Source organism: Chlorocebus sabaeus, unplaced genomic scaffold (assembly GCF_047675955.1).
Source record: "Chlorocebus sabaeus isolate Y175 unplaced genomic scaffold, mChlSab1.0.hap1 unalloc_scaffold_705, whole genome shotgun sequence".
NCBI lineage: Eukaryota > Metazoa > Chordata > Mammalia > Primates > Cercopithecidae > Chlorocebus > Chlorocebus sabaeus.
In genome coordinates this window covers 47,519-75,068 of record NW_027328043.1, presented here as the reverse complement: position 1 = coordinate 75,068, position 27,550 = coordinate 47,519, and the positions used below count along the sequence as shown (strand labels likewise).

At 45.8% G+C, this 27,550-nt stretch overlaps 1 protein-coding gene across 4 annotated transcripts; it reads left to right on the top strand.

Annotated features, from left to right (window-relative positions):
- Positions 1–278: 278 nt before the first annotated feature.
- Positions 279–21,821, top strand: LOC103232394 (nuclear RNA export factor 2). 4 transcript variants are annotated; one of them, XM_007992365.3, is made up of 22 exons: positions 279–515; positions 2,152–2,247; positions 12,076–12,265; positions 12,492–12,642; positions 12,941–13,024; positions 13,136–13,240; positions 13,356–13,436; positions 13,608–13,677; positions 13,834–13,922; positions 14,047–14,154; positions 14,341–14,447; positions 16,137–16,173; positions 16,554–16,622; positions 16,709–16,764; positions 16,913–17,020; positions 17,141–17,199; positions 17,334–17,449; positions 17,545–17,587; positions 18,184–18,256; positions 18,791–18,973; positions 21,389–21,449; positions 21,596–21,821. In XM_007992365.3, the coding sequence occupies exons 2-22, from the start codon at positions 2,205–2,207 to the stop codon at positions 21,638–21,640; spliced, it is 1,878 nt and encodes a 625-aa protein (XP_007990556.3). In that variant the 5' UTR covers positions 279–515; positions 2,152–2,204; the 3' UTR covers positions 21,641–21,821. The 4 variants fall into 4 exon arrangements, with proteins under 4 accessions (XP_007990556.3, XP_072870426.1, XP_072870427.1 ...); XM_073014325.1 differs by having other exon boundaries at positions 279–534; XM_073014326.1 differs by lacking the exons at positions 279–515; positions 2,152–2,247 and adding an exon at positions 3,060–3,409.
- The last annotated feature ends 5,729 nt before the right edge of the window (positions 21,822–27,550 follow it).

The window sequence follows — 27,550 nt, the reverse complement described above, 5'->3', positions numbered from 1 at the left end:
TATGGTGGACTTCTGAACCCTGTTGCTCACATGGATTCTTCCCTCACCTGGCCATTACTGGCTACCAGCATGTGGAAGTCTCAGCCCTCGAAGTCATATAGATGACCTACTGTTTAGGGTCATGTGGATGTTATGGTCATGTACACTACTCCCACCCACCCCTCCCCATGGCCACAGTGTCAGGCTCATTCCTCTCTGTCACGTGAACATTGTGAGCTGCCGAACTCTGCAGATGCGTGTGTGGGCAGCCAAGTGGCTCCTATCATCTGGTGGCAGGCAAAGCCTTTGCGGTCCTGTGAGCACCGCAGCTAACCAATGGCTGTTGTACATGTGACTCTTATGGTCACGTGAGATTCCGCACCCTCCCATTCAGGTGAAGATTGAGTGCTCCAAATCCCGTCAGAGAGGTGCTTCCGGCTCCACGCCCTGACTCAGGCAGAAGTTTTATTGGACTCCAGCTCAGATCTCAAGCCTTCCGGCAACTTTCATATCCTGCCACGCTGGAAGGAAGTCTGGTACGAGTGGAACCAGCCGGTACTAGAAGTTCACTGAGAATTGGGCTTTAAGGGGTGGCTGAGCAATCTCCAAATAGCAGAGGCTCTGAGGGGGTGGGGTGGGGTGGTGAGGGGGGTGGAGGGGTGGTGATGTGGGGGGGTGGGGGGTGGGGGGTGGGGAAGGGCGGGGGCTGCGGGAGGGTCGGGGGTATGGGGGGTTTGGGTGAAGGTAGCGGAGGACTTTCCTAATGTGGCCAAACTTGTGAACACCTGGCAGAGAAACTGTGTGTGTGTGTGTGTGTGTGTGTGTGTGCGTGTGTGTGTGTGTGCGCGCGCGCGCGCGTATGCACCCGTGCATCTATGTCTGCCATTCGCCTTGATCCTGGACTCATAGGAGCTGTTGTTGGTAGAGAGTGAAGTAAAGGAGGAGAAAGCACTGGGGCAGAATGTGGGGTTGGGGGGATAGGGGTAGGGTTGGTAGTGGGGCGGCGGGAATTCATGAACTTGTAAGTCGTTTCTCCCGGGCAGGGCTGTGGAAGCCTGATGGGATCCCCCCCGCTTCTCGCCCCCACACGAAAAACCCTACCCTTACCAGTCACCCTGCCTGATTCACTGTCCGTGCCAGGTGATTCTGTCCTCTGCCCCTCCTCAGACCATGTTGTTAAGGACACTCGAGACTTCCTAGATCCCAGTTTGTATAGACGATTCCAGATCCAATCTTAGTTTCCGTCTCTTTTTCGGTTATGTAAAGATTCTCTTTGTTTCCATGATTTATTTTTCTGCTAAACTTTCTAAACAGGGGCTCAGGGGGGTGGGCGAAAGGGAGAGAAGGGAATTGGGAATTTTTTTTTAAGAGAATTTGATATTTCAATAAAGGTGTCCAAGTCGTCATGATGTGAAGGTTCGGAATTTACTTGTTATACTTTGTTTGAACGTCACTGGCTTTAAAAAGTACATTTGGCCGGGCGCGGTGGCTCACGCCTGTAATCCCAGCACTTTGGGAGGCCGAGACGGGCGGATCACAAGGTCAGGAGATCGAGACCATCCTGGCGAACACGGTGAAACCCCGTCTCTACTAAAAAATACAAAAAACTAGCCGGGCGAGGTGGCGGGCGCCTGTAGTCCCAGCTACTCGGGAGGCTGAGGCAGGAGAATGGCGTAAACCCGGGAGGCGGAGCTTGTAGTGAGCCGAGTTCGCGCCACTGCACTCCAGCCTGGGCGACAGAGCAAAGACTCCGTCTCAAAAAAAAAAAAAAAAAAAAAGTACATTTGGGAGTGGGGTGACAATTTTTTGTGTGTGTATGTGCTTAGGATGTCTCAGTGGCTTATAGTAGTATAGCTTGACACTCTTTTGTTTCTGATTCTTCCCCCATCAACCCCTGATTTTCTAATGATGGCTTCTTAGATTCCTTCCTGAAAACTCTCTCCTTTCCTTCCTGTGGAAAAGTATAGTGAACGGATTTAAGTTACAATCATGGGTGATAACATTTGGTACGTCATGAAAGCGGTATTGGGTGAATGAAGTTGAGCAAATAGCAAGATTGTGCTTAATCTTACGGGGTTTTAAATATTGCTTGGCAGATGGTCAGAGAATGTTGTCACTTGTGATATTTGATATTACATGTAGCTTGAATAATCTATTTTTCTCTCATTTCAGCATTTCCAAGTTTGTTCTGTGAGACTCTAGGGTCAGGACAAAGCAACAACAAAATGTGCTCTACTCTAAGGAAGTGTGGGACATACACAACTGAAGGTAAACGAATACTGTAGGAGTTTTTTAGATGATATGCTAATATACAACACGAGTCTCAAAGGGAGGGCTACTTTCCCCAACTTGTATGGGAATGGAACATTTTTTTCCACAGAGCATTTGAGGTGCCAGTGTTCTTCAGGAAATATTTGGGGAAACCCGGTTCAGACTACATCTTCTAACACTGTAAAACCTTGTGCCTTTGTTTACTCAGAACAATGGAATGGGGGTTTATAATAGTTGTAATCTATTCTGCTCATTAAGAAATTGATTATTGCTCTTTAATTCATTTTATCTTATGTCATCAGTCAGTCTCTGCTGCTTGAATCTTCCTACTTTTTTACTCTTCAGAGATGCCGCCAAGCATGCGTCTGATACCATGGCGGTGGCAAACAATATGTGCCTAAATGCAAGTCGTTAGGAAATGTTACCTGTGGCAGCAAATAAAGTGTCCCACTCTTGAAAACAAGATACAACTTACCTGTCAGGACAAGGAGATGCAGTACCTATTGTTACTTAATAATTACAACTGCCATAGTTTGAGCCCCTGTCATATGTCAAGCACTGTGATAACCTCAGCCGTCATGCAAGTTGCTGCATTTAACCCTCAGGAAAATCTTGAGAGGGTGTTATTTTAATTGACAGATGAGATATATGAGTCAGGAGAGGCTGAGTGTAACGCCGTGCTTATTGGCCACCCCCAGACCTCAGTGGCTTATTTCTCACTCCTGCTGCATGTTTATGGCAGGTGCAGATCCTTCGGGGGATGGTGGATGTAGGGTTCTGAGCGATTCTTATTGGAATGACTCAGAGACCCAAACTAATGGAGCAGCCACCATCTAGAAAAGGGTTACTCACTGCGTCAGAGTGGGAGAGAGCCCTAGAGGGTCTCAAGCCAACAACCAAAGGTTCTGACCCAGAAATAACCCATGTCACTCATCACTCACAACCCATTGGCCAGAGCTAGTCACATGCACGGCCCTGCCCCAAGGAAGACAGTCGGGTCGGGCAGTCCCACCAGGTGCCTGGTACAGGGGAGAATGTAAACACTTGGTAAATGGCAGCACTGACAACTGCATGAAGGAATCGAAGCTGGGAGGGATTAAGTACTTGCCTAACATCACATCGGCCGTAAGTGACAGAATCAGGATTTGAATCCACCCAGGTATGATTTCTTTTACATCCTTTCTGCTTCTTTCTACGCTGCCTGCTCTTCTCTTAAAGGAAGCTTATAGTAAAAATTCTTTTACTTCAATGATGCAATGCCCTCTTCCTTAATCATCTGATAGTTTAATTGAATAGACACGATGGCGCTGGTTAAAAAGACCAACATTGATAAGCCAGAGGTCTTTTCCAAACAAGGGAATGTATTGGATATTTGAATGTCCATTGTATTCAACTATAAAAATAAAACCAGGTGGTAGATGAAAGGACTTTTCATTGATCATTTACTTAATATGGAATAATCTCCATGTCTTTCCATTATGTTAAGGAAAAATGATAAAAAATAGAGCCTACCTTGATGAAACTGAAAACAGATGCGAGAGAGTTGAACAAAATTGCTAGATGTCAGTGTTTCAGAAGCACAGGATAATGATAAAATCTCTGGCCACAAGGGCAGAGAAAATTAGCGAGATGGTGCAGGTAAGCCACTTTTGGAATGAAGATAGTGTCACACTTACACTGACAGAAAAGATTGAAAAAGATCACATTATGAAAAAGATGTGAAAATTTGAAAACTTAGATTAAATAGATGAATTCCAGGGGAAAAATATATGTAACTTTCCAAACCCAAAGAATAGAAAACCTTGGTTTATTCAGTGTATTCTTGACAAGGCAAAATTACTAGCCAATCTGAATTAGTTACATAAACGCAAATAATGTGAATCAATTAATAGCAAACTAAACCCAACAATGGGTAACACAGATAATACAGCATAACAAGGTTGTGTTTAATCCCAAGCATGCAAGCTGAGTTTAACATTTTAAGAGATCTGTAATGTAATCTAACACATTAGCTGAATAAAGGGAGGAGGACAGGACAAATACAACAAAAGATCCAGTTAAAAAAAAAAAAGTATGCAGTAAATTAACCAACTGGGATTGAACAACAACAATAACAATAATTCTCAGCAGATCGGTAATATAGAAAGCTATCTCTTTAGGCTGACAATGGGTATCAAAACAATACACCCCATCAGACACCACCCTTAATAGTAAAACATTAGAAGTATTCTCCTTACAATCAGAAAAGGGATAAAGATGACTGGTATGACGAATTCTGTTCAATGTCGTACTGAGTCTAGTGCAGTAAGCCATATATCATACTAGGCAGTGCGGTAAGCTGTCATACATGCATGCCTACACACACAAATTAATACATGTATAAAAGTGAAAATAAAGCTGTCAATGTGACCATCTTCATATGAAACTCAGGAGAAGCTACAGAAAATTAAAATTAATAATGGAGATCAACAAGTTTGTTGGATATAAGACGAATATACACAAACCATGTTAACAAATAGAAAATACCATCTTTATTGTAAATATACCATTTACAATAGAAAACATGTCTTGTGAAATATACGATGAATCTGCTTACTTGGCAACTATTCCAACACTTAAACATTCTTACACGCTTTCCTGTACTGTAGAGACTAGAAAGTTGGAGCATGAAAGGAAACATACATGCACATGACCACACACATGTGTGCACACACTGTCTCTATCTTTCTCTCTCTCTCTCTCTCTGTCTCTCTCTCACACACACACGTGCACACACACACACGCACACACACACACACACACAAATACACTCTCACACACATACAATTTACCAGAGTCCCTTGCAGTTAGGGTCCCAAATGGGATACTTGTTGCATCAAGCATATGTGCCAACATGAGACTCAGAGGTGGAACTGAATAACATGGGAGCCATATGTGGGGTGGACTACCTGTGATGAGGGAGGTCTCCAGTTGTTATGGGGCAGCCATTGCAGAGTTTCTAGAATTCAGTCTCTGTCATGCATGTCAATTAATGGGCAGGCAGCAGTGGTATTTCAGCAGTAGCAGTTCCATAACGTGGGTGGACTTCTCCTGGCTGTGCAGCATCCAGGCCTGCTTTTCTGGCCCTCACAGAGTTTTTGTAAGCTATGTAATATATTTTATTACAGATATCTTGTTTGTATAAAAGAACTAGAGTGAATTCTGGCATAGGCAAGTTGGGACCTTGATTAACACAGTGCTTGGCAGTAAAATTGGTTGCAAGCAAAAGACCTTGAAGGAAATGGGGATCTGGGATAGATTTGGCCCACAGGACATGGTTGCTGACACCCACTCTAAGCTAATAGACTCATTGGGTCCCCAAAACAGTGCTGAGTGGGAAGTGCGCAAAATGAGGAGGCAGCTATTCCTAGGATCCTCTGGCAAGCATAAGCCAAAAGCCGAGGCTTTAGCACAGTTGTTTTCAACCTTGGTTGCACACTGCAATTCACGTGGAGAGTTAAAAAATGTGGTTGCCTGGATCTAACCAAGGTTCTGCTTTGACTGTTCTGGGTGTGTCCTGGTGCTAGTGAATTGTCTCAGTGTCCCCAAGTGGCTGTAATGTGTAATCATGGTTGAGAACTGCTTGAACAATTTAAATGATAAGAATGCAAGCCTTTTACAATATTTAATTTTAAAATGTTATAATTGTGGTTTCAGAATCATAATATTACAATAATAATAAATACATAATTACACTGGAAAATAAGAAATAAAGATTCCCATGTAAGAAATCGAGACGATTGTCTTTTTCAAAGAGAAAGGAAATGGGAAAACACAGTGGTAAAGCCGGGGCCACCACAGTTTGTGTCCGGCTTGAAGCTAAACTGCCGGCAAGGCCAGAGCAAGGTATGGATTAAAGCTAAGTAAGTGTCTGTGAGCCCAGGGCTGATTCTGCAGTGGAGCCTCCTCTGCAGAAGACAGTCACAACCCAGGATCAGCATGGAAGGATGGCAGAAACTCAAAAAATCCAATAATTGGCACTGAGGGAACAGAAAAAATGGAAGAGGCTGAAACAGACATTAAGATAGTATTTTCCCAGAGAGACAAAGGAGTGATAAAGGATGAAATTGTGTCTATTACAAAAGAATAGAAGACTGCCCAAGAAAGATGGCTTTTTGAAGGCAAGGATCTCCTTTCACTTCCTCCTGAAACTTCGTTAAAACAACAACATAACAGGTGAACAAATTATGGTATATCCATCAAGGGGCTTTTACTCAGCAAGGAAAAGTCAAGAACATGGATGGGTCTCATAAACAGTATGCCGAGTTAAAGGAGCCAGACCCAAAGGGTACAGCTTGTATGAGTCCATTTGTATGAAATCTTAGAACAGGAAGATGAATATATAGTAACTGAAAGTATAGCAATGTCTGTATGGGGCCAAGGGATGAAGAGGAGATCAACTGGAAACCTTTTGGGGTGTGTTATAGGTTCTATATCTTGATTAAGGTGGTAGCTAGCCCTAATCTCTGATTTTTACATATAAGAAACCTGCGATCAGGAGAAGTTGAATGAGTCGTCAAAAGTGAGGTTAGCTTATTAATCGGAGAGAAGATATTCACACCTGATTATCAGTAATAGATGGTTTCCATTATGCTGTATATGGGTCAATAGGAAAAGTGCTTCTCCCCAAGCACTTGACAAAACCCTGACCCAGCCATAAACATCCTCTTATACAAGTATAAAGCGTAGGTGTGAAAGTATAACCATTCTGCATTCCAGCCACCTACTTCTACACATGGTTGACATTCTCACATGTCCCTTTACCCTGACTTGTTTGTGTTTATATTTACAAATGAAAACGTAGTTTTTCATTAATATTTTCTTCTGAGGAATCATACCGTAATATACAGTTTTATAACCTGACTTTGTTTTTCTTTCCCTTTGTATCGTGTGGTGTGACGAGTATTCTGCCTTGCTGCTTATAGTCTCCCACTTAAACCTGAAACATTTCTTGCATAATAATACATTTTTTTTCCTCAAAGATTGGAAACGGGAACTTAAGCTCCCTACTGAATCCTTCCACATAACCTGTTTCATGCTCTGAGCTTTCAGTTTTGGTTCCCTTAATCCGTATGTCAGATGATTCCCCATTGGAGCCGGGGCTGCCCTGTTTTACTACTGCCGCTTTGTAAAATACGTTAATAGCTGACATGGCAACCGGATGCCACTCACTCATCTCTTGTCATTTACAGGAGGACTAATAACAACGGAAGCAACTAACATGTATTTCTCCCTTGATAAACGCCAGATGTTGTACTAAGTTCTCGACATAGTAGTAGACAGCTTATTTATAGTGCTTGTTAGGTCACGGGCATTTCTCCTGGTGCTTTTCACGTATTTCCATGTGTTGACTCACTTAATTTTTACAGTAGCCCCATGAGGTAGAAACTGTTACTATCTTTGAGTTAGGGGGAAAACAAGCAAAAAGAACTTGAGTCACAGCGAGGTCAGTTACTTGCCTTGGATCGTAGCATTTAGCACCAGGATTGAAATCCTGATGGATCTAACCTCAAATCCTATGCCCATAACCAATAATGTGCGACTCTGTGTCAAGGCTGAAATGAGCGGTACGACAGGGCCCACTCAAAGTCTGCTGGGCAATGATGGGTGTGGTTTTTGGAATGAATGTCCCGACTCCAGCCTTCTGTCCAAGAGACTCATCACTGCACACTGTTGCCTTGTATCATCTCTCCTTTTTTCAGACTGTGTGGGAACTGTTTCTCTGGTGTCCATCTTGAAGTGAAGTAACAGGGACAGACAAGATGTACATGGACAGGAAGGAAGGAAGGAAGGAAGGAGAGTTTTCAGAGGGGAGCGTATCACCAGGATGAATTCAGTTCCCTGGAGGCGTTTTCAATGTGTGTTTCTTTGTCTTCTCTGTACTCACCCTCTTCTTTCTGACCCACACATCCATCCCTTGGCTTTTTCACCCTGTATGTCAGGTACTCATGCCCCTTCCTTGCCATGTCTACTTCATTCCAAGGGCAGTCATTTCTACTTCTCCCCTTGACAATATCAGCCACTCTCTGGTCCCGTCATCCTTCTGTCCCAAAGAACCTGTAAAGCACAGCCCTATAATTATATGTATGTATTTAGACAGAGAGTGATTTATGAAATACATTCAAAAAGTGAAAAGTCTGGATCAAAGTGTAAGAATGACTTCTGAATGGTTAGGCATATTGCAGAAAATTAGACTCACACACGGTTAGTGGAAGTGTATATTGGTGTAAATATCATTGAAAATCCTTAGGAAAATATCACTTTATGCTTAAAAGTACTCACGTGCTTCTTCTGGGAAACTGTAGAGCAGGGACTCAAAATCTTAGACCCACTTTGAAGCCCTGGCTGTGTTCCACTGGGTTTTTTGGCCACCCCCGCTGGAGGTGCTCCGCAACCCTGGTCAATCTGTGGATATTGTTCCGTTACTTTTGTGTACAGGGAACTTCATTACTTTCTTATTTTAAAACTGTCAGTTCAAATATTAAAACACCGAGAGGTAAAAAAGAAAAAAGAAAAGCACTAAAAAGCATATTCTGAACAAGAAACAAAATTTGGCCATATATAATACATAACACATGAAAAGAAATGTGCAGTGGGATCCAGTGTTGTGTGGCAATGTGTTTACCAACATGATTTGGAGTACGCGTATCTGTAACCTAATTGTAGAAGCATGTAATACAAAACACTAACACTTGCTTGCATGGGCAACACGGACACACAGACCACACATTCTTCCCTTTCTCTGAGACAGAGATGATGATGCTTCCTGTCTGTCACAAGGCTGAGTGAACACAACACGCCTTTAGGTCCAGAACATTCTTCCTACAGAGACCAGATGTCCAGAAAGCTCTGTCTGCTGTATTCAGGGAATGCCTCTCCTCATTTCTGTCACCACTATTTGCAAAAGCCTCCTTCTCTGGGATCTTCAAAGCTGCAGTTCTAGCCACAGTCTGCAGGGAGGTACTCAGTTCTATTTCTAAGGATACATTAATGAAAAAATATTAATGTTGCAGAAGAAAAAATTAATTCATTCTAGTTTTGCAGGCAGGTTATGAAATAGTTCTGCAGCCCGAATAGCTCTGGAATAAATATAAATAGAGGTCGGTAGAAATGGTTCAGATGGATGTATTCTCAAAAGTGGTTTTGTCAATGATCTCAAACCTACATCACATGCATTCATTTAACAAATACTAATTGGGTCCTTGTTCTATGCCAGACACTGCCAGCCCAAAGTGACTCCTAATCTGAAAACCCATGGCCCAAACAGATTACACCCATCTGGTCCAAGACAGAGATCTCCACCTTATCCAAGACGCCTGGTTCCCACCCTGACAGGAGTGACTAGCACAAAACATCATCCCTGGCCTGCTCAACAAAAAATCTGTCGATGAGACCTGAAAGCTTGCCATTTAAGGGAGAACCAGTGCAGTCTCTGGAGGAACACTCAGGGTACAGAGTCAGACCAATATACATGGGGACATAATTCCTGTCCTGCCACTGACTTGGCTGGGAAATGTACCCGACATCTGTGAACCAAATATTCATGATCTGAAAAGGGACTGTGGATAGAATTCTCATGGATTTTCTGTGAGGAGGTCAAGAGAAACCTAGTGAGTCTGCCCAACACTGAGCAAATGTTGGTTGCCACTGGGCAAGGGTTGGTTTTCTTCGTATCCCATTCTTTCCGTGCCGTAGCAGGGATGCTGATGCCATGCACTCAGTGGCACGGCAGTGATATAGGCAGAATTCCAGACTAACATAGGAAGTACCAGTAGGAACGCACGTGATGTCATAAAGGTTACTCACTACTATGTCTGTGTGGGAGGATCAGCCAGTACATGGTGGGGCCTGAGCAGAAACCCAGGCGGTCTGGGTGAGAAGTACTAGCTGCTTTATAATACTCTTGAGATCACCTGTAATTCTGGCAGCACAACTGCGAGACAGGGATTGTGCTGAGATGCCAGAGTTCAGCAAGTGGACGTGCGCCTGTGTGTGTTTTGTCTTTGGCATCTCTCTCTGTCCGGTCCCTCTGTGGCTTTTTATCACATGTGCTCTTGTCCAACACAAGGCCTTGCCTGAGGCTGTAGCTGTAGCTGTTGGCTAGCTCACTTTTACACCTTCTTCCCCTCAGTGACATTATTTCTGAAGTAACATGTATTCTCAAAAATGACTCTGACTCAGGAATACCTGTGCTCCATATATTGACCATGTGCCCTTAACCCTCACTTTAATCTTTGATTTTTTTCCCTTTCATCTGTGGACTTTCATGAAAATGAGTTGGTTTCTGGACATCCTCCAGATGTCACCAATAGGGGTCTTTGTTGTTGTTGTTGTTGTTGTTGTTGTTGTTGTTGTTGTTGCTGTTGCTGAGTACTGTTATGGACTCATAGCTTTTTAACATACCGATGGGCTCCAAACCCCGGTTAAAGCATTTTGAGTAAAGGAATGGCAAGATTTGACTTATGCCTTAAAAAGTCACTCTGCCTCCTGTGTTGAAAATAGATGGTAGGGTAGTCAAGGACAAAAGCAGAAGGACAACTTGGAAGGCAGCATAATCCAGGAGACAGATGTTGGTGACCTGGCCAGGGTAGGTAGCAATGGAGGGGGTGAGAAGTGGCCAGACTCTGGATATCTTTTAAAGGTAGAGCCAAGGGAAGATACATCCATCCTGATGGGTTGGATGTAGAGTGTGAGAGAAAGAGAGCACTCCAGCCCCACCTCCAAGTTGTGGAGACCAAGCATCAGGAATGTCTGGGTCAGACGCTCTGCCCACATTTAATTTCATTTCTAATGGCACACAGGGAAAGTCCCAACAGTCGAGAGGAGCAGGACTGTCCTGACAGTGGGTCACACACGGTGAAAGCAATGACCCCCCTACAGAAGTTCATCTGAGGCCTGGCCATAATCAGTACATTGCAGCGAGGTCAGCAGTGACCGAAATTTTATTCATAAGGGTGCCCTGAGACAAGGTGTACATTTTGAAATTGGTTGAGGTCTGTTTGACGGTCCAGGAGATGGTCTACCTTCGTGAATGCTGCAAGACAGTAGAGGGGAAAAAAAGCGCTCTGTTTTCATTGTTGGGTACAGTGTGTTGGGTACAGTGTTTAATTTATGTCATTTAGATCCTGTTACTGTAGTGGTTTTCAAGATCTGCTGATTTTCTTTCTAGTAATTCTGTCACTTGCTTAGGAAGAGTTGTCTCTTGGGCTGAAAGCATTTTGGGCTGGGCAAAAAGAAAGCTTGCTCTGGATATTTCAAACTGAGTATTGTTGAGGGCAAGGCTGGAGGCAGGAGGGCAGCTTGAGAAGCTGTTACATCAGACCCACCTGTCTTTAAAGCTTGTACTACACCAGCAAAGAAGTATAACTTGCTGATTGTTCACAGAATGCATTTGGAGACTGGATTTGGGAGGTGCGAGAGAGCTTGTCTCCCAGGTGTTGGTGTGGTTGTTAGGTTAGAGAAGCCTGAGAGAAGGCAAGATTAGGACCCCTTCCAGGTGTGTGACTAGTGTCTAGTCCAACCCATGGACATACACACCTCTGTTCTTTATAATTCCTGCTCCATTTCTTAAGAGGTTCGACACAGTTGCTTCCGCTCCCAAGATTCCTCCCCTGATTGTGCCACCTGTGAGATAAGGTTGTTGTATCTGGATAGGCAGAGGAGTTTGTTTTCTGGGGCTTGTGTGGTGGGTTGGCACTTTACTTGCCCTACCATGGAGTTAGCTCACGACATGGTACATGGTAAGTGGACCATTGATCTGTCTCAAACGTGTCTTTTTGTTCTCAGTTGCAGAATGCCATGACCATGGTAGCCCTTTTCAAGGAAGAAAGAAAGGTGGGAATTCTTTCCGGGATAATTCTGACAAGAGGAACTGTCATCATGAACATGGTGGATATGAGCGTCCACCTTCACACTGCCAGGAGAATGATGGAAGCGTGGAGATGCGGGATGTCCACAAGGACCAACAACTAAGACAGTAAGTGACCAGGCAGCTTGGTTTGCAAGTAGCAGCCCCCGGGACTGTGCAACCCTTTCATTCTCTGTGGTCTTCCTTTTCTTCTCTCATTAGAGAGCTGAAGAATGCTGGAAGTGGAATAGTGGCTGAGCAATCCTAATTGTAGCCCTGGCGTCAGTGAGTGGAGCATGTAGAGAAGACGTTCTTAGATTTAATGGATACCCGCCTTCTCTCCTCTTCCCCACAGCACTCCTTATAGCATCCGATGCGACAGAAGAATGAAATGGCATAGTGAAGACGAAATCTGTATTACCACGTGGAGAAATAGAAAACCTCCAGGGAGAAAAATGAGGCAGAACACACAGGATGGATACACAAGGAACTGGTTCAAGGTCACAGTGAGTATCTGGGTGGGGTCTGCATTAGGTAGACGATTCTGGAACCTGATAGGAGGAAGACCACTTAAAACACCCTAAGCTGATTATTCGGAGGAGAGCTTTGGAATAGGGGGAATGGGAGTTTAGGGAATCCATATTTGGCACAAAAATAAAATCATGTCAGCGGTCCTTTCTTTAGAGGTCTAAGCTAAGTAGAAGGTCGGAAGAAAAGAAAAAAAAAAAGCTGGTTGGTTCTGTTCTCCATCCTTAGTTCCGTGTTGTCTCTCCCTTCTCTCCTATTTCTTCTTTTTACCTTTAGATTCCTTACGGGATAAAGTATGACAAGTCATGGCTAATGAATTCAATCCAGAGCCATTGCAGTGCCCCCTTCACTCCGGTTGATGTAAGAGAGGATGGTGAAGCCAGATGAGTGGGCACGGGGGACGAGGAGAGGCCTGGCTCAGCAGGAGCCATTGGCCTCTGATGCTGTTGCTCTTGTCTTCACTCCCTGTAGTTTCACTACATCCGAAATCGAGCATGCTTCTTTGTCCAGGATGCTAATACTGCCTCCGTATTGAAGGATGTCAGTTATAAGATTTGTGATGACGAGAACCGAAAGGTGTGTGTTGAGGGCATTCCCTGTACTTAGTCTCTGGGCAGGAGGACAGGCCAGGGGGCTGGTCGTCCTCTTTGGGATTAGAGGTCCTGGTACTTACCACGCTGCCTCCCTGCAGATATGTATATTTGTCAATCATTCTACCGCGCCCTACTCTGTGAAGAATAAGTTGAAGCCAGGCCAAATGGAGATGCTTAAGGTAATACAGACTCAAGGATCATTGTATGCTCACTTCCTGGACCCATCTCTTCTTCCCCTGGTCCCCTTTTTCCCTGTCACCACCACCACCACCACCACCACCACCACCACCACCACCACCACCACCACTACCAGAGCCTCAGAGCCTCTGTCTTCATCTCTAACTCTGCAGCTGACTATGAACAAACGGTACAATGTCTCCCAACAAGCTCTTGATCTCCAGAATCTCCGCTTTGACCCAGGTATGGCTGACAGCAGCAATTCTAAGGCAAGCAGGGGCAGAGCGGTCTGCCTGAGAGGGAGACTTAGGGATGGCAATTTACGGAGCGGTTGGTGCTGGCTCTGGTCCAGCCAGGGCCCTCCCAGCCTTCTGATTCCCTTCTCCTGGCTTCTTCAAGACTTGATGGGCTGTGACATTGATATAATCCTGAATCGAAGAAACTGCATGGCTGCCACCCTGAAGATCATTGAAAGAAATTTCCCTGAGGTGAATGAAGCCTTAGGCCCAGTGCTGGTATTTAGTTAGAGGGGTGGAATAGATAAGGTGGAGGGCAGACTTGTCTCTGAGGCCCAAGATAGTAGCCCCCACTCTAACTCTTCTTGACCCAAAGCTATTGTCTTTGAACTTGTGCAACAACAAACTGTACCAGCTGGATGGCCTGTCTGACATTATAGAGAAGGCTCCCAAAGTCAAGACCCTGAACCTCTCCAAAAATAAGGTGAGAAGGGGGAGCCAGATCAACTTTGGATGGAGGGTGGATGGCAGTACACATCAGGATAATGGCAACAGGCAGGCAGAGGTACCTGTGGGTGACTATGAGGGCTGGGGGAATTCGGGACCCACGGTCCCAGGTGTCTCTCTTTCCCTGGCCCTCCTTCTCCAGTTTCCTCCCCATCTTTCTTAGCTGGAGTCAGCGTGGGAGTTGGGCAAGGTGAAAGGGCTGAAGCTCGAAGAGCGGCTAGAAGGGAACCCCTTGTGCAGCACCTTCTCGGACCAGTCCGCCTATGTAAGGTCAGTGGCAACCCCTATCGCCCTTCCTGGGCACCTTTGCTCCTTGGGTGACTGAGCTGTGTCTGAAAGTGCCCTTCTGCAGGAAGGAGTGGCCTTGGTCCTCTAGGAGGACCACAAACCTCCCCTCCTACACACACACACACACACACACACACACACACACACTCTCCTTTCTCTGTGTCACTCACTCATCTGTGCTTAGAGGTCTCCTTTCCTTCGTCTGACATGCTCCCCTTTTCACCTGCTCTGGGGTGCGTTTCCTGCCTGTCTCCACCAAGCCTCCTGCAGCGTGCCCTCCGTGAGTGTGCTCCAGGAAGCAGGACTCCCCCACCTCCCCAGGACCAACAGTGTTCAGATGCTGGTGCCCTGGACTGAGAAGAGTCCTTTAGTCCAGGGCCTCATGTGAGACAGGCCTTCCTGCCTCCATGCTGAGATGGGGCTTCCCTCCCCTGTCCTGAGAGGTGTTCTCCTTCTCTTGCTCCAAAGCGGTCCCCCCACCTGTCCTGGGCTGGCATGGGGGCTTCCCTGCTTCATACTGAGGGCCGAGGCCCTGGGTGGCTGCTGTCATGCCATCTCTTCCTCTGGCTCAATGCCAGGAGCTGGGCCCTCCTTGGGGAGAAACCTGGGTTTCCTGAGTCAAGGGACCAGAAGCGGGCCACGTTCCTGAGGCAGGAGTGGAAGGCAGAGGGCCGAGGAGGTTGGGGAGACAGAAGGACAGGCCTCTCAGGGCACTGCCTCTCCTTCCCTCCACACCTCACATTGTCCTGCCTGGGCCCTCAGAGGAGTCCTGGGTAGCCCGAGACGGGTAGCATTCCTCGGTCAAGGCGTCAGCACAGAGGGTCACAGGAGTCAGTGACCATCAGAAGAGAATGCAGTGGTCGGGAGAGGGGGTCCCCAGGCTCTGAACCCCATGCTGAGCTGGGGCCTGACCCTTCACTCCTCCTGGGAGAAGGTCTCCTGTCCCCGTAGCTGCTGTTTCCCATGCGCAGCTCAGACTGAGCTCACACAGGTGAGAAAGGCTCCAGCTGCATCCAGTGGGCCCCAGCCCAACAGGTGCATGTTTTCCTTTCCTGCCTCAGTCCCCAGGGCCAGCCAGGGGGCAGTGAGAGAAAGGGCTGCAGCAGGGGAGCCCTTTTCTCCTCTATTCCTCCCTAAACTCCACCTCCGCAGTAGAGCGTCTTTCCTTCCGCTTTGCATTGCATCCTGTTTCTCCCTTGTCTCTCCTCTCCTATGTCTCACCCATCTCTCCCTCCCCTACCTTCACCCCATTTCTGATGTCGTCCCCTCTGCCTTCCCCTTTCTGCCTCCTGAGCCCGGCCTCACTCACCTCCCTGTCCCAGCATCCTGGGCCATCCCTAAGGGCTGACCTGGTCTTGGCCAGGGCCTGGTCAGGCAAGTTGATGGACAGCCAGTGAGGTAGCAGAGCCCTGGGCTCCCACCCCATTTTCTGCTCCCTGCAGAGCCTTCCACGGTGACTTGGACAAAGGGGAGGGAGGGAGGGAGGGGAAGAAAGCCCTGGAACCTGGGCTCCCAGTGCTGCTTCGTGTGGCACTGGAGAAAAGGGAGTCAGGACAGTCTAGATGGAAGCTAACCAGGAGGAAGGAGAGGGAGGAGAGTGAGAGGGAGTGGGAGAGAGACTGTGCCACCCTGAACTGTCAGTCACTTCATTCAATTTTTGGTTTTGGACAGTGCCATCCGGGATTGTTTCCCCAAGTTGTTACGCCTGGTAAGTATGTATAATACCGTCGTCATTGTCTCCTCTTACTCAAGAACATGACCTCCACACCTCCCCTTATGTCCTTTGGGTCTTGCCTAGATTGCATGCTTGTATCAGACCCTCATCCATTTTACAGGCAGGGATTCCTGAAAAAGACAAGAATATTCTCCCTGAAAATGTGTATACACACACCCCCCCCACACACACACACACGTTTGCATGTAATAGTAGAGATGTCCAGCACCCCATGAGAAAGCTGCCCAACTGGAATTTCCAGGCCCATTTCCCACCTGGCCTCTGATGCTTGTCTCCCTGGGCATGTTCATCTTATCGGTCATCGAGCTCCACCTCCTTGGTCTCCACTGCTGACTTCCTCTTTCCTTCTCCAGGACGGCCGAGAGTTATCCGCACCAATGATTGTTGACATTGACAGCTCTGAGATAATGAAACCCTGCAAGGTGAGGAAGAAGGACCAAGCAAGATTTGGGGTGTTGTAAGGGAGGCTTTGTCCACCGCATAGATCCAAATTGTCTTTTGATTTCAGGAAAACTTTACTGGATCTGAGACCTTAAAGCATTTAGTCCTGCAATTCCTGCAGCAGTGAGTATCCCTGGAACGCTGGGACCATGAGGAAGGGGAGGGCTGAGGCAGGCTGGGCTACCCATGCACAGGTCAGCTCATGGGAGTTTTCAAGTCTCATCTGGGGCCCAGGCCACAGAGGTAGCCTATCCTCACTGCTTCCCCACAGGTATTACTCGATCTATGACTCTGGAGATCGACAGGGTCTCCTCGGTGCTTACCACGATGAGGCCTGCTTCTCCTTGGCTATTCCCTTCGACGCCGAGGACTCAGCCCCGTGAGTATCACGACTCAGACCCTGCTCTGGGGCTGTGTGTCTCCCCAGCAGACACAGGCCAACTCCTGGAAATGCCTGCACTGGCCGGGCCACCCACTCCTGCTCCTCTTTTTCTCCTAGGAACAGCTTGCGCAAGTACTTTGAGGATAGCAGGAATATGAAAACACTCAAGGACCCCTGTAAGTGTGTGATGGGGAAGAGTGGGCAAGGTAAGGGGGTGTGATGGGAACAATCACAGGGGCCAAGGACCAGGGTGTGGCAGCCCCCTGCCCCGCCCCACCCTGCCGTTCCTTGCTTCTCTTCTCCTCTACAGACCTGAAGGGGGAACTGCTGAGGCACACAAAACGTGACATTGTGGACTCCCTCAGTGCGTTGCCCAGAACTCAGCATGACCTCAGCTCCATCCTGGTGGACATGTGGTGCCAGACGGTGAGCACCTGCTTCCTCCCTCGGGCAGGCCCAGAGAGCCAGAGGTGGGTAGGAGGTTAAGGAGGATCCTGAGCACCTGAGCTCTTCCCTTTCAGGAATGGATGCTCTGCTTTTCTGTCAATGGGGTTTTCAAGGAAGGTGAGTGTCTGTATGGTCCCCTCCCCAGATCCGCCACTGCTCCCTCCCCCTGGCTGGGCTCCCTCTCAGAACTCCCCCAGCTTCCCTGATTTCATTCTTTTCCTTTCCTTCCTCTTCTTCCCTCCGTGTTTTCCCACCCCCACTCTGCCCTCAAACCACCCTGCTCTGACCTAGGTCCATGCCTGTCTGCCCTGCACAGCTCAGGCGTGTGTTAAGGACACAGACTGTGGAGTTTGGCAGCTCTCATCCCAGGTCCTTACTCTGTGAACTTGTGGTTGGTTACTTAACCCTTCAGTTTCCTCATTTGCAAAATGGGGCTAATAACCTATCTCTTGGGCTACTGTGAAATAGGAATTAAGTGAACTTGTGGTTTTCACAGGGCCCCACACATGATAGGGGCCCTGTCACTGGGAGTGGATTGTTCCTGTTGCTGCCCTCCCCATTCCTGCCACATCCACCTGACTCCAAGTGAACAATTGTCCTGGTCTGCCCCGCCTTCTGTGTGAGTGTCAAGCAAGACTCTGACGGGGGAATCACCGTGTGAGCATGTTAAAGCCTGTGCAACTCTAAGGTGGTGCTGTTTGTTGTCTTTGAAGTGGAAGGACAGTCTCAGGGTTCTGTTCTCGCCTTCACTCGGACCTTCATCGCTACCCCTGGCAGCAGTTCCAGGTTAGTGCTGTGTTGTGGGTGGGAGCACCCATCCAAGCTTGGGGCCCGTGTCATGGAAATGTGGTGGGTGCAGTCCTCGGGGTGTTCTCAATATTGTGGAAGGCCAACAGGAAGATCCAAGGAACAGTCTAGCCTAGTGTTTAAGAGTGTGGGCCCTGGAGTCAGAATACAGATTCTGTTCCTCACCCCAACATTCACAAACTGTGTGACCTTGATCAACTTATTCGACCTCTCTGTGATTCAGTGCCTTTTTCTGAAAATTGGAATAAGACTATCCACTTCGTTGGACTGTTGTACAGGGTAAATGCGTTGGGGTTAGAGCTAAAGGTCTAGTGAAGCTGGTAGACAACCTCTCCAAAGGTGGACTCTGTGGGAGGGTTAGAGGGCACCAGCCAAAACATCTGGGAGGCAGGCACAGTTAGGGATATGGAAGGAATTTGGTTGTTGAGTGGCAGTGGTTAAGAAGGATCCTGTTGTTGGGGGTGTGGAGTTATCTACCTGTCCAGTTTGAGGGTGCATTTTTCTTTCCTCCAGTCTGTGCATCGTGAATGATGAGCTGTTTGTGAGGGACGCCAGCCCCCAAGAGACTCAGAGTGCCTTCTCCATCCCAGTGTCCACACTCTCCTCCAGCTCTGAGCCCTCCCTCTCCCAGGAGCAGCAGGAAATGGTGCAGGCTTTCTCTGCCCAGTCTGGGATGAAACTGGAGTGGTCTCAGAAGTGAGTGCTGGGAGTACATGGGGATGGGGGGAGTTGGGACATCAGAGGAATGAGTAATGGAAACTCACATGCAATTTGGAAGAATAACTATCTGGATATTTTGCTTCCAAAAAAAAGTGGGCCCATGAGAAAGGTATCATACTTTTATACTGATCTATGTAAATATTTTTTTAAATGGCATAATGCCCAGATGACATTACCTTCCATTTGTAAAATCTGAAAAAATCAACCACAACAAACTACTGATAAACCAGTTCAGCAAGGTTGAAAGATACAGCATACAAAAATCATTTGTACTTCTATGTAGTTGCAATGGACAATCCAAAAAATGAAATCAAGAAAATAAGTCCATCTACAGTAGCATCGAAAATTATTAATAAAGTGTGTAGGAACAAATTTAAGAGAAGAAGCGCAGATCTTATGCTCTGAAATCTGCAAAACATTGCTGAAAAAAATTAAAGAAGACCTAACTACATGGAAAGACATCCCACATTCATAGATTGGAAGACTTAATATCATTAAGATGGCAGTACCACCCAGAACAATCTACAGATTCATTGCAGTCCCTGACAGAATCCCAACTGACTTCTTTGCAGAAATTGACAAGGTAATCCCAAAATTCATGTGGAAGTGCAGTGGACCCCAAACAGCCAAAACCATCTTGAAAGAGAACAACGACGTTAGAAGACTCACACTTCCAGATTTCAGAACTTGCTACAAAACTACATTAATCAAGATTGTATGGTACCGACATAGGAACAGACGTGGGAATCAATGGAATATAATTGAGAGTCCACAGATAATCTCACATATTTATGTCTAGTTGATTATCATTCAGGGTGCTGAAAAAATGCAATGGAGAAAAAAAAAATAGTCTTTTTTAGCAAGTGGTGCTGGGAGACGTGGCTATCCACTCGCAAAACAATTAATTTTGACCCCTAACTCACATCATGTGCAAACACTGGCAGAAAATGGATCAATGACCTAAAATAAGAGCTAGAACTGTAAAACACCGTAAGTGTACATCTTCATTACCTTGAATTAGGCAACCGTTTCTTACATATGAAACCAAAAGCACAAGCAACCAAAGAAATAAATAGGTAAATTGGACTTCATCTAAATTAAAAGCTTTTGTGCATCAGCAGACACTATCAAGAAAGCAGAAAACCGACTGATGGGAACAAGGGAAAATATTTGCAAATCACATCGCTGACAAGAAGAACCCTTACAACTCAACAACAAAGAGACAAGCCACCCAATTAAAAAATGGGGAAATGATTTGAATAGACGTTTCTCCAAAGAAGATGTACAAATGACCAAGAAGCGCGTGAAAATCTTCTCAACATCATTAGTCATTAGGGAAACGCATGTCGAAACCACAGTGAGTTACCACTTCATAGCCACTATGATAGCTTTAGTCAGTAAAAGGAAACATTACAAATGTCGGTGAGAATGCAGAGAAATTGGAAATCTCGTGTATTACTACTGGGACCATAAAATGGAGCAGTTGCTGGGCAAAAGATTTTGGTAATTCCTCAAAATCTTAAACATGGAGTTACCACATGATCCGGTAATCCCTCTCCTAAGTGTATACCAAAAGAAATGAAAATATATGCCCATTCAACAACTTGCACATGAATTTCCATAGTGGCATTATTCCAAATAGCCAAAAAGTGGAAACACATCGATTGACCTTTAGCTGAATGGATAATGTGGTACATCCATACGGTGGAATATTATTGGAATATTATTCATTCATGAAAAAGGATGTAGTTGTGATATACGCTATGACGTGGATGAACCCCGAAAACATTATGTGCTAAGTGAGAGCAGCCAGTCACAAAAAGCCACATAATTACATGATTCCATTCATATGAAGTGTTCAGAATAGCCAGATCCATAGAGACTGAAAGCAGAGTAGTGGTTGCCAAGATCTGGGGAAGAGGGAGAACAGGGAGCGATCTCTAACAGTTAAGGAGTTTCTTTTTGAGGTGATAAAAATAGTTTGGAATTAGATAGTTGTGATGGTCGCACAATCTTGTGAATAGACTTAAAAGCACTGAATTCTACACCTTAAAATGGTGACTGCTACAGTATGTGCATTATATCTCAATAAAAAAGAAACGTATTATTGAATTTCCACTTGTTATTTCTTGAACATCTTTCTTTATCAATATGTATTAAGCTCCCTTGTTCATTTGAATACCCTTATGTTTCTGATTTGAATTCCAGTGGGCATTAATGTCAGGGATAGGCGTTTTGGTTTTCCCTAGGCCTTTTTTCATTGTTACAATAGTGCTCATATTGGTACATGTGACCCACCAAAAAGGTAGCATAGATTAAGGGTGGCGTTGCATAGTCAGCGTGTCTGTCCTGGGGTAGTAATGGAGAGCACCTGTTCTTCTCCCACCCCAGGTGCCTTCAGGACAATGAGTGGAACTACACTAGAGCTGGTCAGGTCTTCACTATGCTCCAGGTGAGGTCTGGGAATCAAGTGGGTAAAAGACAGCTGTCTCTGGGTGGTCAGGAAGGCCAAGAAGATGGAGGCCGGGTAGTGTGGGGATGGAACCCAGGGCACCTGGCTCTACTAACATCCCAACTCCTGTTCTTTCCTTTCTCTAGACCGAGGGCAAGATCCCAGCGGAGGCCTTCAAGCAAATCTCCTAAAAGGAGCCCTTCGATGTCTTCTTTGTCTTCGTTCACATCCTCTTTGTTTCCTCTTTTCACCAGCGTATGGCCTGGCTGATCAGGAAGCCAGAGTTAACTTGCAGGCCGCATGACATAACCACCCAGAGAGCCAGTTGCTCTGTGTATTCGCCCCACTCATGATCACCGTTTTATTTTCATAATAAAGAGGGACGTTACGCGTTGTACGTTGTGTGCCCTGGATTGCTCTTCCCCTGCCCCAACTGTGAGCCAGCGGGGCCAGGACTGAAAGCACTGCATCCCTGTTCATCCCTGGCTGGCCTTAGCAGATGCATCAATCTGGCTTGCCTTCATAGGTAATTTTGTCAATAAATCCTGATGAGAAAGGACACACGCTCCTTCCAGAGATTGGCCTTGAGAGACAGTGGGACTCTGTCAGATCCTCGACCTGGAGGCCCACAGAAGCAGGCATGTTACCTTGGCACACCAGGGGCTTCCATCCACCGTCCCAAGCCCTCCCTTTCCCGAAGGTGCACTTTTCAAGGAGGAGTCTCAGGGTAGCACCTGCGGTGGGGGTGATGAGGGGAGACTCAGCCCATCTGCCCAGCACGCTCCTCAGAGAGCTGACACCGGGCGCTCCATGTCCATGTTCTTGAAGGGGTTCAGCCATTTATTTTCACTTCTAAACAAACAGTGGTAGCACGGAATCTCACCCTATGGTCAGTTCTCAACAACTGGCATTTATAGCAGTTCCGAATTGCAGGCAAGAGTTGAACGGAACATTTGCACAATTTATTGTCCACACTTCTGTGATGCTTGCATGTTAGACAATCAGCAGGCATACTTTTTGAAATTAAAATAATAGCAGTGTGACGTTTTCAAGTCACAGTCCTATAAATGGGACATAGGAGAGGTACCACCAGTTTACAAATTATGCCTCCACTTTCGTGTTTGGCATACGTTATTTCCTGCCACTTGCCACCTTCCTACCACTTGCCACCTTCCTACCACTTGCCACTTTTCAGTTCTTTATGTACATGTACATTAGGGAGCCATATGTTGGAGTGTGAATTTCATAAAACTAGGAACTAAGGGGATAGTTGCCATTACAAAAAGAATAATGCCAACCTTGTTCTTCCCTGTAGTGCCTCAATAGCCAAAGACAAGCTCCTGTACCTCTCTAAGGCTTGGTCCTCTCACCCAGGGAACAGAGACCACACTGTGTGCTTCTCAGCCTCATCGTGGGGACTAGAGATCATCTCCCATGTTACCCATCAACCACAGTGTCTGTTCAGCTCAGGCTCTCAGAGCTGCCAGGGGTCCTTTGTGGATAGGACCCATGGAACCCATCACATGGCCCCTCTACTTCCTCTGTGTACGTCAGGCTTCCACAGCCTTGACCTCCTTCCCTAGCCAGCTCGGACGCCTTCGTCTTCCAGTCACTCATCCTCCTGCCAATTCCCACGATTTCCTGTGGTCCTGTGCTCCCAGCACATGCTAACTCTGACACCTGAACTCACTCTCTCATCTCTCATGCGCTCTACCTCTACACACACACACACACACACACACACACACACACACACACACACACACGTCTCTCTGCAAATGGTCCATTAGGACACAATCTTGGAAGTTTAAATGGTGAGGCAAAGTGTATGCTTCCCAAGATGATTTGTGAAGTTGGAGGGAGGAGATATGAGTACTCACATATATTGTTTCCGAGCATTTAAATTGACATAGCCATTTTTCAGAATCATTGAGAACAATTCAGTCATAAATACTTGAATACATATATATGTGCACATAAATACATACATGCACACACTTTTATGTAAAAGTAATCATAATGCAGATACAGTTTTATATCCTTTTCATTTTAGTTAACAAAGTCATTAACATAAAGCTATTCATGTCATCATGCTATAATTTTATGTAGATCTGCAGTGATGACTTTCTTTTATTTCTTGACATTTTTCACTTATGTGCTAATTGTGTGGAGTGTGGAGGGGAAACTTTGATTAGGACAGAAAGCAGCATATGGCAGCCACAGCCAGGAGAGTCCATCCACAGATGCTCTGTTCTTTTCCTTGGGCCTTGGCACACTCTCCTTAGGGACAGGGTGGCAGGGTGGCTGGGGCTGTGGAATTCATAAGGACTCATCCCTGAGAAGAGACATTATTTCCCATATGTCACTGGTTTTCCTGCCCATTGCATGTGATGGCATCAAGTTTATAGACACCTCCGGCAGGGCGTACTTTTTTTTTAGAGTTGGGGTCTCATTATGTTGCCCAGGTTGGACTCTTAACTCCCGGGTGCAAACTCCTGGGCTCAAGCAGTCCTTCAGCCTCAGCCTCAAGAGTAGCTGGGATTACAGTCACCCAGCAAAGTCGCACTTCTTACAAGGGTTGCTGGTGTGGGTGGGTGGTAGACCCCTCCCTGTCCTCATCAGCGCACAGGAACCTCCATGTGGAAGGAGTCCAGAAGCAACTGCAGGAACTCCAGGGTGAGTGGCCTCAATGATACCCTTTTCTATCCCTCATCTCCAAGTAACTTTTGTGCCTTGCCTCAGAATGCCACTGGCTCCTGTGTATTAGTCTGCACTCCTAATAGTTTGTCCCAGAACTTGCCTCCAACCGATTCCCTTGCCCCTGGGGTTCCTGCCTATAGCTCCTGCCCTCAACCCTAGTGCATAACTGCTGCTGATCTTTGCAAATATGGATTCCATTCATCCTAGTTGTCTGCTCATGAGGCCTTAATGGCATTACTCCCTTAATGATCTCAGAATTCCCCTCCATGCAGCACTCCTTATGATCCCACCCTCCTGTTACCCCTGTGCTGGAGAAAGCCAGTGGTTGGATATGAACCCTTCTCCCCTTCAATGACCATATCCAAGAGCAGAAACCTCAAACCTAGGTCATGCAAGGTTAGGCACTGTTCCTCACCCACACCAAAATAAAGTGGGGAGAAGTGGCATCTGGGTGTTCTTAGCACTCTAACCTGCATCAAAGAAAGGTGGTGATGTAATGACAGGAGGACACAGATTGTGGGGGCTTGGGGATGTGATTGTCTGTGGCATGGCCTCAAAATCTGCATTTGTAACAGGATCCCAGGTATGATGGTTAATTTTATGTGTCAATTTAGGCCTACTTAGGTAGGCCACATACCTATCCACCTGCCCAGATATTTGGTCCAACATTATTCCAAATGTTTCTGTGAAGGTATTTTTAGATGAGATCGCCATTTAGATGTGTAGACTTTGAGTAAAGCAGATTACCCTCCACAATGTGGGTTGGCCTTATCAAGTCAGTTGAAGGCCTTCAGGAATAAAAAGATTTACCTCCCTTGAGGAAGAGGGAATTCTGCTAGCAAACTGCCTTCAGACTTGAACTGCAGCTCTTCACTGTGTCTCCAGCCTGCCAGCCTTCCCTGCAGGCTTTGCAGGCTCCACATTCATGGGAGCCAATTTCTAAAAAAGTACACATACACATACACACACACACACACACACACACACACACACACACACCCCTTGTTGGATCTGTTTCCAGCTACTATTTCATGGATCACACTTTGAGCAGCAAGGAACTAGGGAATGTCTGGCATGTCCGTACATGGCGTCATCTGTAATCATGGTAACTTCAGCATTGTCTGTGAGAGCAAAGCTGTAGGAAAAACAAAAATGTTCGTCACCATTAGTCCAAAAAAAAAAAAATACATATGGCTCATTCTTACATTGGAATATTCTATAACCATGACTCCCCCTTTGGATGGTTGGGAGTCATAACAATAAACACAATGAATGACGCAAACGCGTATTCATCACTAGAAGATGCTGGGCATTTGATATGGTTTGTCTCTGTGTCCCCACACAAATCTCATGTTAAATTATAATCCCCAAGTTTCAGGAGAGGGGCCTGGTGGGAGGTGATTGAATCAAGGTAGCAGCTTTCCCCCTTGCTGTTCTCGTGATTGATAGTGAGTTCTCATAAGATCTGATGGTTTAAAAGTGTGGCACTTTCTTCTCTCTCTCTCTGTCTCTCTCTCTCTCTGTCTGTCTCTCCTGCCACTATGTAGGATGTGCCTTACTTCCCCTTTGCCTTCTGCTATAATTGCAAGTTTTCTGAGGCCTCCCCAGCCATGCATCCCGTACAGCCTACAGAACTGTGAGTCGATTAAATCTCTTTTCTTTATAAATTGCCCAGTCTCGCATAGTTCTCTATAGCAGTGTGAAAATGGACTAATATATCATTGCTCTGCTTGCTTTCAATGCAATGATCCATTTAATCCTCATGTCAACATTAAGGAGCAAGTATCATCCCAATTCCCATATAGCCCACGAAGAAAGGTGAAATCCAGAGAAAGAAATTGCTTACTCAAGATTAAGTGTCTCTCAACTAAAGGACAAATCCACATGTATCTCACTCTACAAAACCCACACCCACAACCACTGGTTCTGTATTGCGTCTTCTTCTCTGTTAGAGCTGAGGCCAGCACAGGAGGAGGGACTCACCCAAGGTCCTCTGGTTCACCATGGGGGCCAATATTGCTTTATTCTCATTTATGCTCTTTTTTAGAGACTTGGTGGGAAATGCTCCTCTGGTATCAAACTAGAAAGGAAATAAGAAGATTGGAAATCACCTGAAATAAAAGCAAATTATTTTCTTCTCCTTAAAATTCCTTGCTTTTCCCAAGACACAGAAATGACACCAAAAGCTCATACATTAGGTAAATATCTGTATATTTCTCTTTTCTGGCTATATTTCCAGATGTTCTCTAAGATAGATATGCTCTATAGTTTATTTGAAAGACATCTCTCTTATGGGAGGAAGTGAAATGGGCAGTACTAATGATTTTCCAAGTCTTACAATGTGCCAGGCATTTCTATAGGGTTTCTCCTTTTTTCCCCACCAGAGCTCTCTGAGGAAGGTAACCTTATTCCCATTTTACAGATGATCGAGGATAGACACACAGAACGCTATACTTTTTCAGGGTCACACATCAAGTCATGAGCAGGAATGGGCTTCTCTCTCTTTCCTTCCTCACAATATGCCCATTATCCTCCCTTTTAGATGATGGGCTTCCAAAGCTTAAGGAGTGATTGTTTTAAGCTGTCCTAGAGTTGTGTCCACATGGGTACTCCCTCAACATGGCATTCAGTATAGGAATAAAAACCTTGTGCCAGGAAACCTGGGTGTAGGAGCCACATGGTTGAGCTGGTCCCTGAGGTGTTAAGCAAGGCTTACGTGAAAACAGAGTTGTTGCTCTCTCTGGAAGGTGGCCTGCGAAAGATTATTGATGTTTGCACAAGGATTTTAATCAACAGGTAATTTATCTAATTTAATTCTTACAGCTATTCAAGTTACTGTTCATTGTTGATATTATTCAGATCAGGGTACAGGGGTTATGGGAAGTTAAGTAACTTTCCCTAGAGAAATAAACTTGTAAATTAATGTCCAGGAACTCAAAGCCTATAATTACGCAGAGTACCATTGTTTTTCCCCTCCGTTATCTGGGAAGACAATCAATGAACCTAAGTGTGCTGTTTAGGATTTCTCGTTAACAATGAGCATTACTGCTTCTCTCCGTCTCTCTCTCTCTCTCTCTCTCTCTCTCTCTCTCTCTCTCTCTCTCTCTCCCCCCCTCCCCCCCCCCCCACTTTCTCTCTCTCTCCACACAGTGTTTCAGTTAACGATGGACCACATATATGACATTCGTTCTATCAGATTATAATGGAGCTGTTCTATACAGGTGACTATTTTGTATCTTTTATACCATATTTTTATTGAACCTCTTCTATGTTTATATACACAAACACTTAGCATTGTGTTACCATTGCTTAAAGTATTCAGTACAGTAACATGCTGTACAGGTTTGTAGCCTAGGAGGAATAGGCTATAGCATATAGCCTAGGTGTGTACTAGGCTATAC